At 38.4% G+C, this 13,149-nt stretch overlaps 4 protein-coding genes across 4 annotated transcripts; 1 reads left to right on the top strand and 3 right to left on the bottom strand.

The window, feature by feature from the left end:
* Positions 1-2,619: 2,619 nt before the first annotated feature.
* LOC140775629 (probable pectinesterase/pectinesterase inhibitor 21) lies at positions 2,620-4,403 on the top strand. Its single transcript, XM_073119010.1, has 2 exons — positions 2,620-3,595; positions 3,674-4,403. Exons 1-2 carry the CDS (start codon positions 2,620-2,622, stop codon positions 4,390-4,392), a joined length of 1,695 nt encoding a protein of 564 aa, XP_072975111.1. The 3' UTR covers positions 4,393-4,403.
* A 444-nt stretch (positions 4,404-4,847) lies between these two features.
* LOC140775628 (pathogenesis-related protein 1-like) lies at positions 4,848-5,398 on the bottom strand. Its single transcript, XM_073119009.1, has 2 exons — positions 5,215-5,398; positions 4,848-5,143 (listed from the first exon to the last, which is right to left on the bottom strand). Exons 1-2 carry the CDS (start codon positions 5,396-5,398, stop codon positions 4,848-4,850), a joined length of 480 nt encoding a protein of 159 aa, XP_072975110.1.
* An 865-nt stretch (positions 5,399-6,263) lies between these two features.
* On the bottom strand, positions 6,264-7,243 carry LOC140775981 (pathogenesis-related protein 1-like). Its single transcript, XM_073119502.1, has 2 exons — positions 6,961-7,243; positions 6,264-6,867 (listed from the first exon to the last, which is right to left on the bottom strand). Exons 1-2 carry the CDS (start codon positions 7,133-7,135, stop codon positions 6,572-6,574), a joined length of 471 nt encoding a protein of 156 aa, XP_072975603.1. The 5' UTR covers positions 7,136-7,243; the 3' UTR covers positions 6,264-6,571.
* Positions 7,244-8,580: 1,337 nt separating this feature from the next.
* Positions 8,581-9,412, bottom strand: LOC140776087 (pathogenesis-related protein 1-like). Its single transcript, XM_073119654.1, has 2 exons — positions 9,153-9,412; positions 8,581-9,045 (listed from the first exon to the last, which is right to left on the bottom strand). Exons 1-2 carry the CDS (start codon positions 9,331-9,333, stop codon positions 8,750-8,752), a joined length of 477 nt encoding a protein of 158 aa, XP_072975755.1. The 5' UTR covers positions 9,334-9,412; the 3' UTR covers positions 8,581-8,749.
* Between the last annotated feature and the right edge of the window lie 3,737 nt (positions 9,413-13,149).

Below are 13,149 nucleotides of genomic sequence, written 5' to 3'. Positions count from 1 at the left end.
GTTGTATTCCCCTACTCTTCCTTCTTCTCTTCCTCCTACTGTGATCAAATTCAAGAGGGTGCTTCTGCAAATTCGCCAGTGAGCTCACTCGATCCCTGGAATCTTGTAATCTTCGTGATTTGTTGTAGATTTTAATTGTAATTAGGATAATAAGGTGGGGAAGAAGAAAAATAACGGGGGAACTTGGGATTGTTGTTGATGGTTGGTCGAAGAAATGTAGATGTAAATGTGTATTATTGCTGTCAAAGTTTAAATATTCTTCGTCATTCTTTATATATATATATATATATATATATATATATGCTCGGCTTATTATAAGTTGGACAATTGTTTAAGGAAAAAAAATTAATCAAATATTAGTCCCTGTGGGTTGAATTGAACTTATAATCAACATCTGTCATGAGCCACTTTGACCCAGCAGTCGTCCTGCACTCCTCCCATATCTGTTGCTATGAATATAGCACCTTACGTAGCTGTTGGAATTTGGTACCAAATTGGAGTTTTAACATTGAAATCCAGCTTTCACTCTACTGTAGTGTGATTATGTCGCTATTTTTTTTTTCTAGTTTCTTGATGCTTTCTTTTGTACGGTTGCTGATCAAGTGAGACCCTTGTACGTGGTTTCTTGATGCTTCCTTTTGTACTGCTGCTGATTAAGTGAGAAACTTGTTTCTAGTATTTTTATTACTTTACAAGATAGTTTATATTATGCTAAATTTGATACCGTATATTTTTATAGTTTAATCTGTTTATTAGCGTGAAAGACTTGTAAAAGGGATGTTACCCTTTTTTTTCTTTCGTTGTATTAAGTTATATTTACTAAATAAAATGAATAATTAATTACTTTTTTTAAAATATAATAATAACATTGAAATCCAGCATAGTGACACCTTCCGCCTCACTCTACCACTCGTTCTCCCTCCGCCTGCTTTAGGGTGTAATGAGTCTAATAATTTTATGGTAGTGGTTGTATTATTGGAGAAGGTTGAGATACTAGGAATTAAGTTCTCTCTCTGTTTTTTTTTTCTCAAACAAATAAAGATAAATATAACTCCTCACATAATTTACAAATATTTATAGATGAAAAATATAATAAAAAACTAATAAAAAAAAGTTTAAAAGGTTTTTAATAGTTCAGAGAGTCTGAGCAGTACAAAACAAAATTAGAGGGTGTATATATATATATATATATTAAAAAAATAGTTTAGATTGTCTAAGTAAAATTATCCATTAACAAATATTGCTATATTGCCTAATATTTTTCTGCATCACCAGAAAGCTCTTGAATTATACAGAAGTAGTTACCTCCTAGAAGGTTCTCCAACTCGTCAACTCGTCTAGAAAATATAAATCATCTTCCTAAAATTTAAAATGTACGAAGTAGTAGTTAAGTACAATATCTTAGGGTCTAGTTGCACGTCGTTAATGCTAAATCAATCACTGCTATATGTATAATTCAACCATTTAAGAATCAGTTCGTCAATTTGATTCAGAAAAACTATATCAATAGCCGACAGATAAGAAGACAATAATGTTACAGTCTAGAGTGGGCCAAAAAGCTTCAAATATTCTAGAGTTAAGACTCTGGTACTACTGACTACATCAATTAGGTTAGTCTTTTGTCATCATTTAAAATAAAAATTAAGAAAATGAGAATAAGTGAACAACACTTAGTCCTCTTTTATTGTATAAATAAAATTAGCCTTTTTTTTTAACTTTTGAAATAATCATTCTTATATTTATTTGTAATTACTTTTAATGTGACATAAAGCAAAAAAAAAATGAGAAAAATATTTTTAAATGAAATTAATTCTTTGATATAATACAGAATGAAAATTTATATTAATAGAATTATTATAATATCTCGCTGTTATTCTTAAATAAAAGTTTATATTTTAAAATAAGAGAAAAATTATTTAGGCTAACACTTTGAATTGGGAGCTTCTTGAAGTTAGTTCAAAAGGAAGGTTTTTTTTTTTTTTTTTCTCCTGGTCCTAACAAACTGCTATGCTAGAATTTCGGCTACTTCCTCTCCACTCTTTTATATGTCTTACTAAATAAAAAAGAAAATGTGTTAATATGAAGGAAACTTTATATTATCTTGATGATAATTTAGGGTATATAACATGTAATGTAATGGTTGCTCATTTGGCATCTCTTTCCGAAACCTAGCTGAACTATAGCATCTTTCAATAGGACAACATTGATACGTACCCGAATTAGCTGGTAGACCGCAAGACTAAACCTAGTTAACGCTCTTTACTCGAATTAGAATACCGACCTTCTATTTTGTCCCGTGGTTGTCCTTCCATTTAGGCGCTCTTCCCCTCTCCCATCAAATGCCAACGACCTCTTCTTTTGTCCTTTTCCTTCCCCTCCTATATAACCCCACCTCCCCCCGACGGGTAGTCGTCCAGATCAGCCTATTGGGGTCGTCCCCTCGTAAGTCCTTAATAAGGAAACCTTTGCCCCCCCCTCCATGCAACGTAACCTTGCTTGCTTGGTCGGGGACTAATCTTTCCACCTCTCTATAGGCTCTCATCTCCTTCAGATTAGATATATTCCGATCAATAGAAACAAAACAGGAAAAAAGAAAAAAGAAAAGGTCTGGTTCCAACCATGGAGAAGAAAAATATCGGTATCATCGGCGTCTCCGTCGTGCTTCTCGTGGCCGTCGTTGCCACTATCGCCGTCGTCACACACCACGGGGGGTCTAGCTCTACCCCGGCCGCGGAGCCGCAGCTATCGTCCTCGGTGAAGTCGATCAAGGATTTCTGCAAGGCGACGGATTACCAACAGACGTGCCAGAGCGAGCTCGAATCGGCCGCCGGAAACGCCACGACCCCGACCGACCTCGCCAAGTTGATCTTTAACGTGACCTCCAACCGCATCAAGAGTGCGTTGAACCAGTCTGTCGTCTTAGCGGAGCTGGCGAAGGACGAGCGCACGTCGGGGGCCCTCGAGAACTGTCGGGAGCTCCTCGAGTACGCCATCGACGACCTCCAGACCTCCTTCCAGCAGCTCGGCGGCTTCCAGATGACTAACTTTAAGAAGGCGGTCGACGACCTCAAGACGTGGCTCACCGCTGCGCTGACGTACCAGGACACGTGCCTCGACGGGTTCGAGAACACCACAACCAACGCTGGCGACTCCATGCGCAAGGCGCTCAACAGCTCCATCGAGCTCACCGCCAACATCCTCGCAATCGTCGACGAGTTCTCGTCAACTGTACAGAACCTCGAAATCCCTTTGTTCAGCCGGAGGCTACTCTCCGACGGCGACATGCCGTCGTGGATGTCCGCCGGCAGGAGACGGCTGCTTCAGGCCTCACCGTCAGACTTAAAGCCGAACGTCACGGTGGCGAAGGACGGAAGCGGCGACTACAAAACCATCAATGACGCGCTCGCTGCCGCCCCGGAAAAAAGCAAGGACATCTTCGTGATCTACATCAAGAAAGGAGTTTATGCCGAGTACGTCACAGTGAACCGGTCGAAACCCAACATCGCCATGATAGGTGACGGCGCCACCAAGACCAAGATCACCGGAAACCGTAACTTCATGCAAAATATCACCACAAAGGATACGGCCACATTCGGTAAGTACAATTCTTTTCAGTGAGTGAATGAATTTACATAGTATCAGAGAGAGTTATATCGACCTTTTATACAAACAGCGGCAATCGGGGATGGATTCTTCGCGCGAGACATCGGGATCGAGAACACAGCCGGGCCGGAGAATCACCAGGCGGTGGCCCTCCGCGTGCAGAGCGACCAGTCGGTGTTCTACCACTGCCGGTTTGACGGCTACCAAGATACGCTCTACACCCACGCTCTCCGTCAGTTCTTCCGTGAGTGCACGATCACCGGCACCATCGACTTCATCTTCGGCAACGCCCAGGTGGTGATCCAGAATTCCCAAATCATCGTCCGGAAGCCAATGGACAACCAGCAGAACATCGTCACCGCGCAGGGCCGCAAGGAGAAGCGCGCTGCCTCCGCCATCATCATCCAGAACTGCACCGTTAGCGCCGACCCGGCCTACTACCCCGTCCGGAACAAGATCCCGACCTACCTCGGCCGGCCGTGGAAGGAGTACTCCAGAACCATATACTTGCAGAACCAGCTCGACGACTTGATCAACCCGCAGGGGTGGCTGCCGTGGCTTGGCGACTACGGCCTGAAGACTTGCTTCTACGCTGAGCTGGACAACCACGGCCCCGGCGCCGACATGAGCAAGCGTGCCAAGTGGAGGGGAGTCAAGAACATCTCCTACGACCACGCGCAGCAGTTCACCGTCGAACATTTCATCCAGGGCCAGCTCTGGCTGCCACATACCGGCGTGCCGTTCATCCCCGGGCTCCTCCCTCTGTCGGAGTCCGGCAGGATCCATTGAAGAGCTAGTCCGAGTATTTTGGAGGAGTGCGTAGGAGTGGGAGGGAGAAGCTGCATGCATTAATTATATCACTACCCTTCTACTTTCTTGGTGCTATTGGACTAATGATGGATGTATCTTGAGTTTGATTACAATTTCTTGAATCTGACAAGATTGACATGGAGTTAGGAATATATATATAAAAACTTAGTCCTGCAATAAAACAAAAGTTTCCAATGCCATGTTATCCACAAACACAAATAAAGTTGCACATATAGCTAGCATTCATTTGCGAAAGCAGACACGACACCAACATCCCAAAGCACTCAAAAGATTTAAAGACGGGTACATGCATGCTTGCACACGTACCCCTTGACCTACATCAACACATAACAACAAGATAAAATTATAATTAAACTTCTTCTCTTATTCCAATCTCTCAAAGGATCGGAGTTGTCCATGTATGAGCAAATTGATCAAAGACAAGTTCCAGGATTGTCAAGGAGATAAGCTTCAGCAGCACTAATAATCCCAGCAGTGATCTCCTTGGCCTTGGTTATCTCCTCCTCTGTAGTGACTCCAGGAATGGCTTCATAAGTACTGACCACCTTGCACACACACCCACCATTGCTCCTGGGCTCGAACTTGATGTCGGTTGATGCAGACTCGATCCTGGTCCCAAGACCACATCCTTCGATCAGTGTTTGCTTGCACTCAAGCTTGTCATTGTCCACGAAGTCTAGTCGCTCCTTCATATAATTATATGGCATTGCTGCATAATTAATTAAAATGCCATGCATAAGGAACCATCAGACGATACAAATGTAAACCCTAAAGTTATACCATAGGTTAAGTTGAACTCCCTAACACTCCCAACTCCACCACCACCTTGAACGGCGGCGGCCCTCACGATGCCGTCGGGTTTAAGCTTCAGGGCGAGGTTATGCCATTCGACGACGGCGGCCTTGAACAGCTTCGATGCACCGACCGGGGAATCGATTTCAAGGCTCCATGTATAAGTATTCATGGCTATGGCTAACCGAGTTAGATTCTTATAGAGCTCTCTCCTGCTGATCCCTAGTGTTAAGTGTACTTGCTATTATATAGTGCTAAGTTGTAACGTCTATTGATATAGGTGAAATCTTTGACTGCGTTATGGGTTTGAAACTTTGAGTGCATGCGTTACTAATTTGTTGGCATCTCGTCAACTTGTTGAAACATGTGTGAGGTGGTTGAGGGTGATGACCCATGGGATCTGTAACGTTTATTTTGGTGAATGAATTAATGGTTGGCGATAAGATCCTATTCTGCAAAAGGATTCTAGAAGTGGCCTGGTAACGCAAGCGTACACAAGTTTTGGAGTGACATCAACTACTCTTGCAGACTGCATCTAGTGGCAAACAAAAACAAGGAAATAGAAAAGAAAATTGGGAAATTAACTAGTAATACGAAATAACTTAATTTAATACATGAGTAAGTTTTTTAAGGTTAAGAAACAAGTAGAAATGGATGGATATTTCTACAGATCAAATAACGGATTTTTTTAAAAAATATTTAAGTATTTAAATTTTAAAATATAATGGCTGAATGATAATCATATGGCAAGGAATAATTGACTAAAAATGCAAGACAAGAAAATCTCGGATAAGATTGTCCACTGAGCAATAGTTTAATTTATTTAGTTTGAAATTTTCATTCTAGTCAATTCATCATGAACGAACTTTAGCCTGACTTCTATGAACAAAACCAAAGACTACTTTATTTTCATTTTGATTTCTTTCAACCAGTCAACATGTCACTATATTTAGTTATACATGTAAATCAAAAAGAAAAATTCTATTTGTGGGAGCAATTTGTCGTTGTTTAGGTTAATTAAACAAACCATTATAAGATTAATAGGAAACACTCTTAAAATCAATTTTTATTTAATAGAGAGCTCGTATAGACATAGGGGCTAGCTCTCCCATGCATAAATTAAACATTTAGGCCAATCCTCTGCATATGCCAGATCCATTTAAATTTCTTTAACAAAGAAATTTATGCTCACAAAAGCTCGAACCAATAGCGTCGGGTGAGTAGACTCACGCTATGTAGAGGTACTTAATTTAACCACTCTTACAAACAAGCACACGTACTCCTGGCTCACATGCTGCTTAATCCCAGCTTATTATATAATTAAGTATACTTAGCTGCAAAATAATTACAGATAAGCATCAGGATTAGCCAAGAGGTAGGTCTCTGCAGCCTTAATTATCGACGAGGCAGTCTCCTTGCTCTTAGCCGCTTGTTCCTCGGCCTTAACCCCCGGCAAGAGCTTGCAAGTTTGGACTACTTTGCAAACACAACCCCCTTTGCTATTTGGCTCAATTTTAATGTGGATAGAGAGGGACTCAATTGTGATCCCAATTCCACCGCCTTCCACCACTGTTTGCTTGCACTCGAACTTCTCAGCATCCAGAAAGTCTAGCCTTTCCTTTATGTTGCTATAGGGCATTGCTGCAACAATGAGCAAATAATCGATGCAATTAAAAATTAAACCTAAAAAACTGAATTTTAGATTATAATTATATTTATTTATTTATTTATTACTCGACGTGAACTTGAATTCCCTGACGCTGCCGATAGTGTCGCTGGCCGGAGAGGCGCTGGCGATGATGTGGGGGGCAAGCTTCGGGCCGAGGTTGTGCCAGTCGGCCACGGCGGCCTTGAAGAGGCGGGGGGCGGCGACGGGGGACTCGATCTCATGGGTCCAAGTGAAACTCATTGTAGCTAGCCTAACTGGATTGAGCTAAGTGATCAAGAAGGGCTAACAATTAACGCTCTCTGAATTGAATGCAATGGTGGTATAAGAGTGTGGAGTGATAAGAGAAATGGTGAAATGAGGGTGGATTTATATAGATGAGTAAAAGCATTGTGGGTGTGCATGGGCCCCCTACAAACTACAAAGTCTTCTTGCTCGTGCCAACGTTTTTCAAACTTAGACAACCTTGATGGCTAATCCATTGAAGTACATTAAATTCCACATCTTTTATTCCAAGCATTCGGCCAAAGATTGATTACTCACCATCTAGAACATATAGTAGGTGTATTCAGATCGATTGGGTGTGATACTTTAAGTAGAGCAGCAATACTAACCTATAGAAGTATGTCACGTAAGAGAAATTTCTCTGTTGGCTCTAAACCAGTCGATCTACTATGGAGCTATATTCTCTTTAGGAAAAATAATTTGAACCCTTTTCGGATTGGCTTAAAATCCCCGTTATTCTAATCTCATCTTTTATCCGGATTATTTGTAATCCTTAAAATTTCAAAATTATTATTCCACAAAATGGCATCATTCACTTTGACAATCGAACTCTCTTGATAGTAATACAAGTAGTAGTAATTTTCACCGTCCTCTTTCGTTGATGGATGCTACTTTCGACTTCAAATATTAGCTCCGTAAGAGCGATATTTATAGAACATTTTAAATTTGATATTGTTTTTAATAGTCAGTTTAACTTATTTATAGTTTTAAGTTTCTTTCTCTACGTAGATAATAGAGAGTGATGAAGAGCTCTTTTAAAGATATTTAAAAAACTCACTTCCATAGTTCGCGATGAGAGAGTGTTTCATGAATAAGTTTGGAATTTATTTGAATTCAACCTTAGATTTTCTTTTTAGAAAATATTCTCTCTAAACTTGTTTAAAAATAAATACTACTAAGAAATTGCTGAACAAGTTCAGATATTTAGCCCAGAATAAAAACTAAACACAACCTATCTTTGATCTTTTTACAGTTGATAGGATCGAAAAAACTTAGCCCAAAAATTTAAACAAATCAAATTTAAAACGTATAAAAGTCCACATAGCTATTAGAATGAGAAAGAAAATAAAAAATAATCCAAAGTCCAGTACGAAGATTATAACAAATTCTCCATTAGCCAAAGGACACAGCACATCTTTAGATATTAGTTGGTAAGGAACACTGCTAGAAGAAGAGTTCCACACACTGAGCTTTCTAAATAACGCCATCACAATTAATCTGAAATATAATGAAAGTGATCTCGGATAATATTGTCCACTGATCACTAAAAGTTTTCCTTTATTTAGTTTGAAATTTTCAAACTAAGCAATCCATCATTTTCATGTCTTTCATCTCGGTTTATTATTAAGTAAATAAGGTTTGTGTTATTAATTAAGACGTGACCACTATATTTAGTAGAGCAATTTGTCAAACACTCTCGTAAAATCTTCACTTATTCAAACAAATTACTGTGACATTACAAAATGGTACGTAATTTAACCACTCCTGCAAACAAGCACTCCTTAGTCCTTTCTGGGACGCTGCTAAACCCCAGCTTTATTATATAATTGAGTACACTTAGCCCTAAATTAATTAGAGATAAGCATTAGGATTAGCCAAAAGGTAGGCCTCTGCTGTCTTGATTATCGACGTGGCAGTCTCCTTGGTCATAGCCTCCTCATCCTCGGCCTTCACACCCGGCAGTAGCTTGCAAGTTTGGACCACTTTGCAAACGCAACCCCCTTTGCTGTTTGGCTCCAATTTAATGTGAGTGGAAATGGATTCAATTGTGACCCCAATTCCACCGCCTTCCACCACTGTTTGCTTGCACTCGAACTTCTCATGATCCACAAAGTCTAGCCGTTCCTTTATGTGGCTGAAGGGCATTGCTGCAATTATGAACAATTAGACACATAAAAATTAGACCATATAAGTGAGGGGCAAGTTTTAGAAGATAAAAAAACTTTAATGCTATGTTAGATAATTGATTTATTACCCGAAGTGAACTTAAATTCTCTGATGCTGCCGGCACTGCCATCGCCTTGGACCGGGGAGGAACTCACGATGATGTGCGGGGCGAGCTTCGGGCCGAGGTTGTGCCAGTCAGCCAAGGCGGCCTTGAAGAGGCGAGGGGCGGAGACGGAGGACTCGATCTCATGGGTCCATGTCAAACTCATTGTAGCCTAGTTGGATTGAGCTAAGTGATCAAGATGGGCTAATAACTCTCTTTGATTGCAATGGTGGTGAGTGTGGAGTGATGAGAGATGGGTGGGTTTATATAAGGTGAGTGGAAGAATGGTGGGTGGGTCTACAAATTAAGTCTTGGTCATGCTAAATATTTGTCAAACTTAGACACCTTCATGGCTAATCCATTGACGAGCTTTAAATTCCACATCTTTGCAATGGTCCAAAGATTGCTCACCATCTAGAACGTCTAGTAGGTACAAGGAAAATAATTCCACCCCTTTTTCATTGGCTAAAATTTCGAAATTAGTATTCCAAACAAGGGCATCATCATTCACTTTGAACTTTGAACCCTCATTAGCACTAAAGTAAAATTGAAAACTTAAAAAAGGATATCACCATTGGATGCTCCTTGTGACCTTGTGACTTTAAATTATAAAGCTCATCAATGTCCCTTTCGGTAATAGTCATATTTACATGATAAGGACATAGTTTACTTTATCTTCTTTGTCAATTCTCACATAGTTGATAGAATTAAAAGAAATAAATAAATAAATAAGAACATAATTTCCTGCATTTATTTTTCCTAAGGAATTACCCTTAGGCTATATTTTATTAATTTTAATATAGAATATAGAATATATCATTTACTAGTTCTACCTATTTGATGTATCTTGGTATTCGAAGATAAGATACGGTGACAAAAGCCATACAATAAGAAATAGAACTTAACGACCTACTGAACCTTTAGCCCCAGTCATTTTAGAAATAATATTTTTTAAATTCTAAAATATAACTCCTTATTTTATAATAATAGCTAAATATTATAATAATCTCATTCTATAATATAAAATTTTATTTTATATTATATACTAACTCAATTACTAATTTATTCTTAATATTTTTAATCCTATTAACCTATTTTATATTAAATAAATTAGTGTTTATAATAATTTAATTAAAAAAATAAAAGAAATATTTTTTCCGTCTATTTCTTTTAATATTTTATCGCATCAAAAATAATTACTATACTTTATTATAGGATACAAGTGAACAGAGTTATTTCTAAAATAAAAAACTCTTTTAAAAATTAAAAAAAATACTTATTCTAAAGTTGACTTTATTAGCTAAAGCTTGTCCGTCCAAGATTGATAAGAGCGAAATATAAAAGATTTAAATTATAAAAGTTCATCAGAATTTTTGTGGAATAAAATGTCTTGCTAACGACATTTGGATCTTAAAACACTCGGTTTCCCAACTTGCTGATCATGTCATATTCATATAAATTCTAAGTCAACATTGTCAAATTTAACATACAAGTTGGGTTTTGCATAGCAAATTAGCCTATAAGTCATGATTATCTCGCAAGCTGGATAATTTGAATAGTTCGTGACACATATGTTAGATTTTTCCATATTACTATTTAATTTCTCGTACTCAAGAACATCCACACAAAAAAGAAAAAGCCTTCTTAGAGCATCTCCAATGCTTGCTCCATATTTGGAGCCCAAAGGCTTCAAATATGGAGCCAAAAATGGAGCAAGAGCCCGGTGCAATCTAATGCACCGGGCTCCATATATATTATAATAATAATATAATATATATTATTATTTTAGGTATTTTAAATTACTTAATAGATCATCTTAGTGTTATTATTTTTTATTAAAAAATATATAGTTAGAAAACTCTCATCGAGATCTTTAAATTAAGATTAATATTTAATAGTTTTATAAGTAATTTTAAATTACTAATTTTTTAATTAAACGTATTTCAACGATTCCTTGCACGATATAAGAAGATCCAAGATAGAAAGGCTCGTTTTGAGCTTCGAAATGCACTAATTGAACACTTATGAAAGAGGCACGAGAATGAAGGAATATAAATTTTAATGTAATTTTTATTTGATGTATTTTATTTTTAATATATTTCATGTTTGATGTATTTCATATCTAATGTATTTTAATTTTTAATATTTACATTGAGGATAATTTTGAGTAATTATATTTTAGGATACATAATTTATTAGACTCATTTTTATAAATAATAAAAAAAATTTAATTTAAATTAACTCAAAAATAATTTAATATTAGACTCCTTTTTATAAATAATAAAAAAATTAAAATTAAAATTAACTCAACAGTAATTTAATATTAGACTCATTTTAAAGGTCTCGATGAGACCTTTCCAATGGTATTATTTTTGTTAAAAATCGATTAGTAAAACTAATTATATACTCAGTTTAACTAACTAAATTATTTAACAAAGGATACAAATAGAATTAAAATTATTGAATATAACACATATTGGGTAATTTTGACATTTCAAAAAGTTGATATGACAAATAGAGCCCAGCTCCATTTCCATGGTGGGGCTCCAAATTTGGAGCCCCATTTAGAGCTCGGTTGGAGCTCCACCGGGCTCCAAATTTGGAGTTTTGGAGCCCGATTGGAGATGCTCTTAGGGATATGAGCGAGGTTTTATTTTTATTTTTTTATTTTTTATTTTTAAGAAAAGTTCGTACACATTCATATCATTAGTTTCAATCAAACGATTATAACTCGATACAAGAGAAGAAAAAAGGGAGATAGAGTAAAACCCTAAAAATAAACCCTTCACTTGGCTGTAATATAAACCAAATTACAATAAACGCGAAGTATCAAGTATTAAGAACAAGCACTCAAGTATAATAAGAAAATAGGAGATTGAGCAATGCTCTAGAAATAAGCCTCCTGCTTGGCCAACTGCAGCTATCCTACAAGTATAATGGAATGAGTCTTAATATACTGAGCACTCAATAAAGGAGCAAGCCTAGGTAGGATTCCAGGCTCATTAGTGACGAAATCCAACGCTTATAACAAAATCACCTGATGACTTGTGAAACAAAGAACAACATCGAGAACGAAATAGCAAAAAAGAAAATAGCAAGAAGATGAGAGTGAAAACTCTGCCAAATGCATCCATAAAATTGAGAAACTAATTTTCGAAAGCACATGACTACGACAGCAAAGCCAAAAAGGGGAGTGAGGCGAAGGCTTTCAGGCAAGGGCGACTGTGACTGAGGGCCAAAACCATGGAAAGCAACCTCCACGACAGCAGGCACAGATGGTGGCGATGTGGAAGCAGGGCACGCGAGGTCCACCATAGTTGGTGACGCCGACGTCACAGAGGGTCAAGGAGCTGACTGGGTCAAGACCTATAGCCCCTGGTGCTCGGCGCAAACAACAGAGTTACTAAAAACCGAGGAGAGGACACTAGTGAGATGGACGACATCGTCAGATGTAGTGGAATTGCTAGGCGAATGGCGGACGATGGATGGCATCTTTGAGGGGGAGGTGAGAGGCAGCGACAATGAGTGCACAATGGCGTCGAGAGAAGAAATGTCGGACTTCTAGGGGGAGAGAAGAAGAAAGAAAGGAAAGGAAGAAAAAAAGTGCTTTCTCCCCTAGCCTGTGGCTAGGGAAGGGGAGAGGAAAGCCTCGTCGGCGGTGGCGAGGGAGAAGAAAGCCTCGCCGGCGATGGCAAGGGAGAAGACCGTACTAGGAAAGAGGGAAAGAGTCTCTGCGCCAACCCTAAACTAGGGTTGACGCAAAGAAAGGAAAGCCTCGTCGGCGGCTGCGAGGGAGAAACTCCCTCTAGGATGGTGAAAACTATCCTAGCAGAGCTAGGGCCGATGCAACCAGCTGAGGGAGTTAAATTCTAGTGAATAGACATTGAGGAATACAACAAAATATATCAACGTAATATTAATTTAGGGGTCTTTTTTAACATAATTATCCTTACATGCTTAAAAATATCACAATTGCTACTAA

Source organism: Typha angustifolia, chromosome 14 (assembly GCF_048772165.1).
Source record: "Typha angustifolia cultivar Huaian chromosome 14, ASM4877216v1, whole genome shotgun sequence".
Taxonomy (NCBI): domain Eukaryota; kingdom Viridiplantae; phylum Streptophyta; class Magnoliopsida; order Poales; family Typhaceae; genus Typha; species Typha angustifolia.
The sequence above is the reverse complement of the archived record's forward strand: the minus strand, read 5'-3'. Positions and strand labels throughout refer to the sequence as shown.

Bases quoted from the DNA above. Each gene is read 5' to 3' on its own strand.
- LOC140775629 (XM_073119010.1), top strand. From the start codon at position 2,620: ATGGAGAAGAAAAATATCGGTATCATCGGCGTCTCCGTCGTGCTTCTC. The intron at 3,596-3,673 runs GTAAGTACAATT...TTATACAAACAG, and splicing joins AAAGGATACGGCCACATTCG to CGGCAATCGGGGATGGATTC.
- LOC140775628 (XM_073119009.1), bottom strand. From the start codon at position 5,398: ATGAATACTTATACATGGAGCCTTGAAATCGATTCCCCGGTCGGTGCA. The intron at 5,144-5,214 runs GTATAACTTTAG...TTAATTATGCAG, and splicing joins GGAGTTCAACTTAACCTATG to CAATGCCATATAATTATATG.
- LOC140775981 (XM_073119502.1), bottom strand. From the start codon at position 7,135: ATGAGTTTCACTTGGACCCATGAGATCGAGTCCCCCGTCGCCGCCCCC. The intron at 6,868-6,960 runs GTAATAAATAAA...TCATTGTTGCAG, and splicing joins GGAATTCAAGTTCACGTCGA to CAATGCCCTATAGCAACATA.
- LOC140776087 (XM_073119654.1), bottom strand. From the start codon at position 9,333: ATGAGTTTGACATGGACCCATGAGATCGAGTCCTCCGTCTCCGCCCCT. The intron at 9,046-9,152 runs GTAATAAATCAA...TCATAATTGCAG, and splicing joins AGAATTTAAGTTCACTTCGG to CAATGCCCTTCAGCCACATA.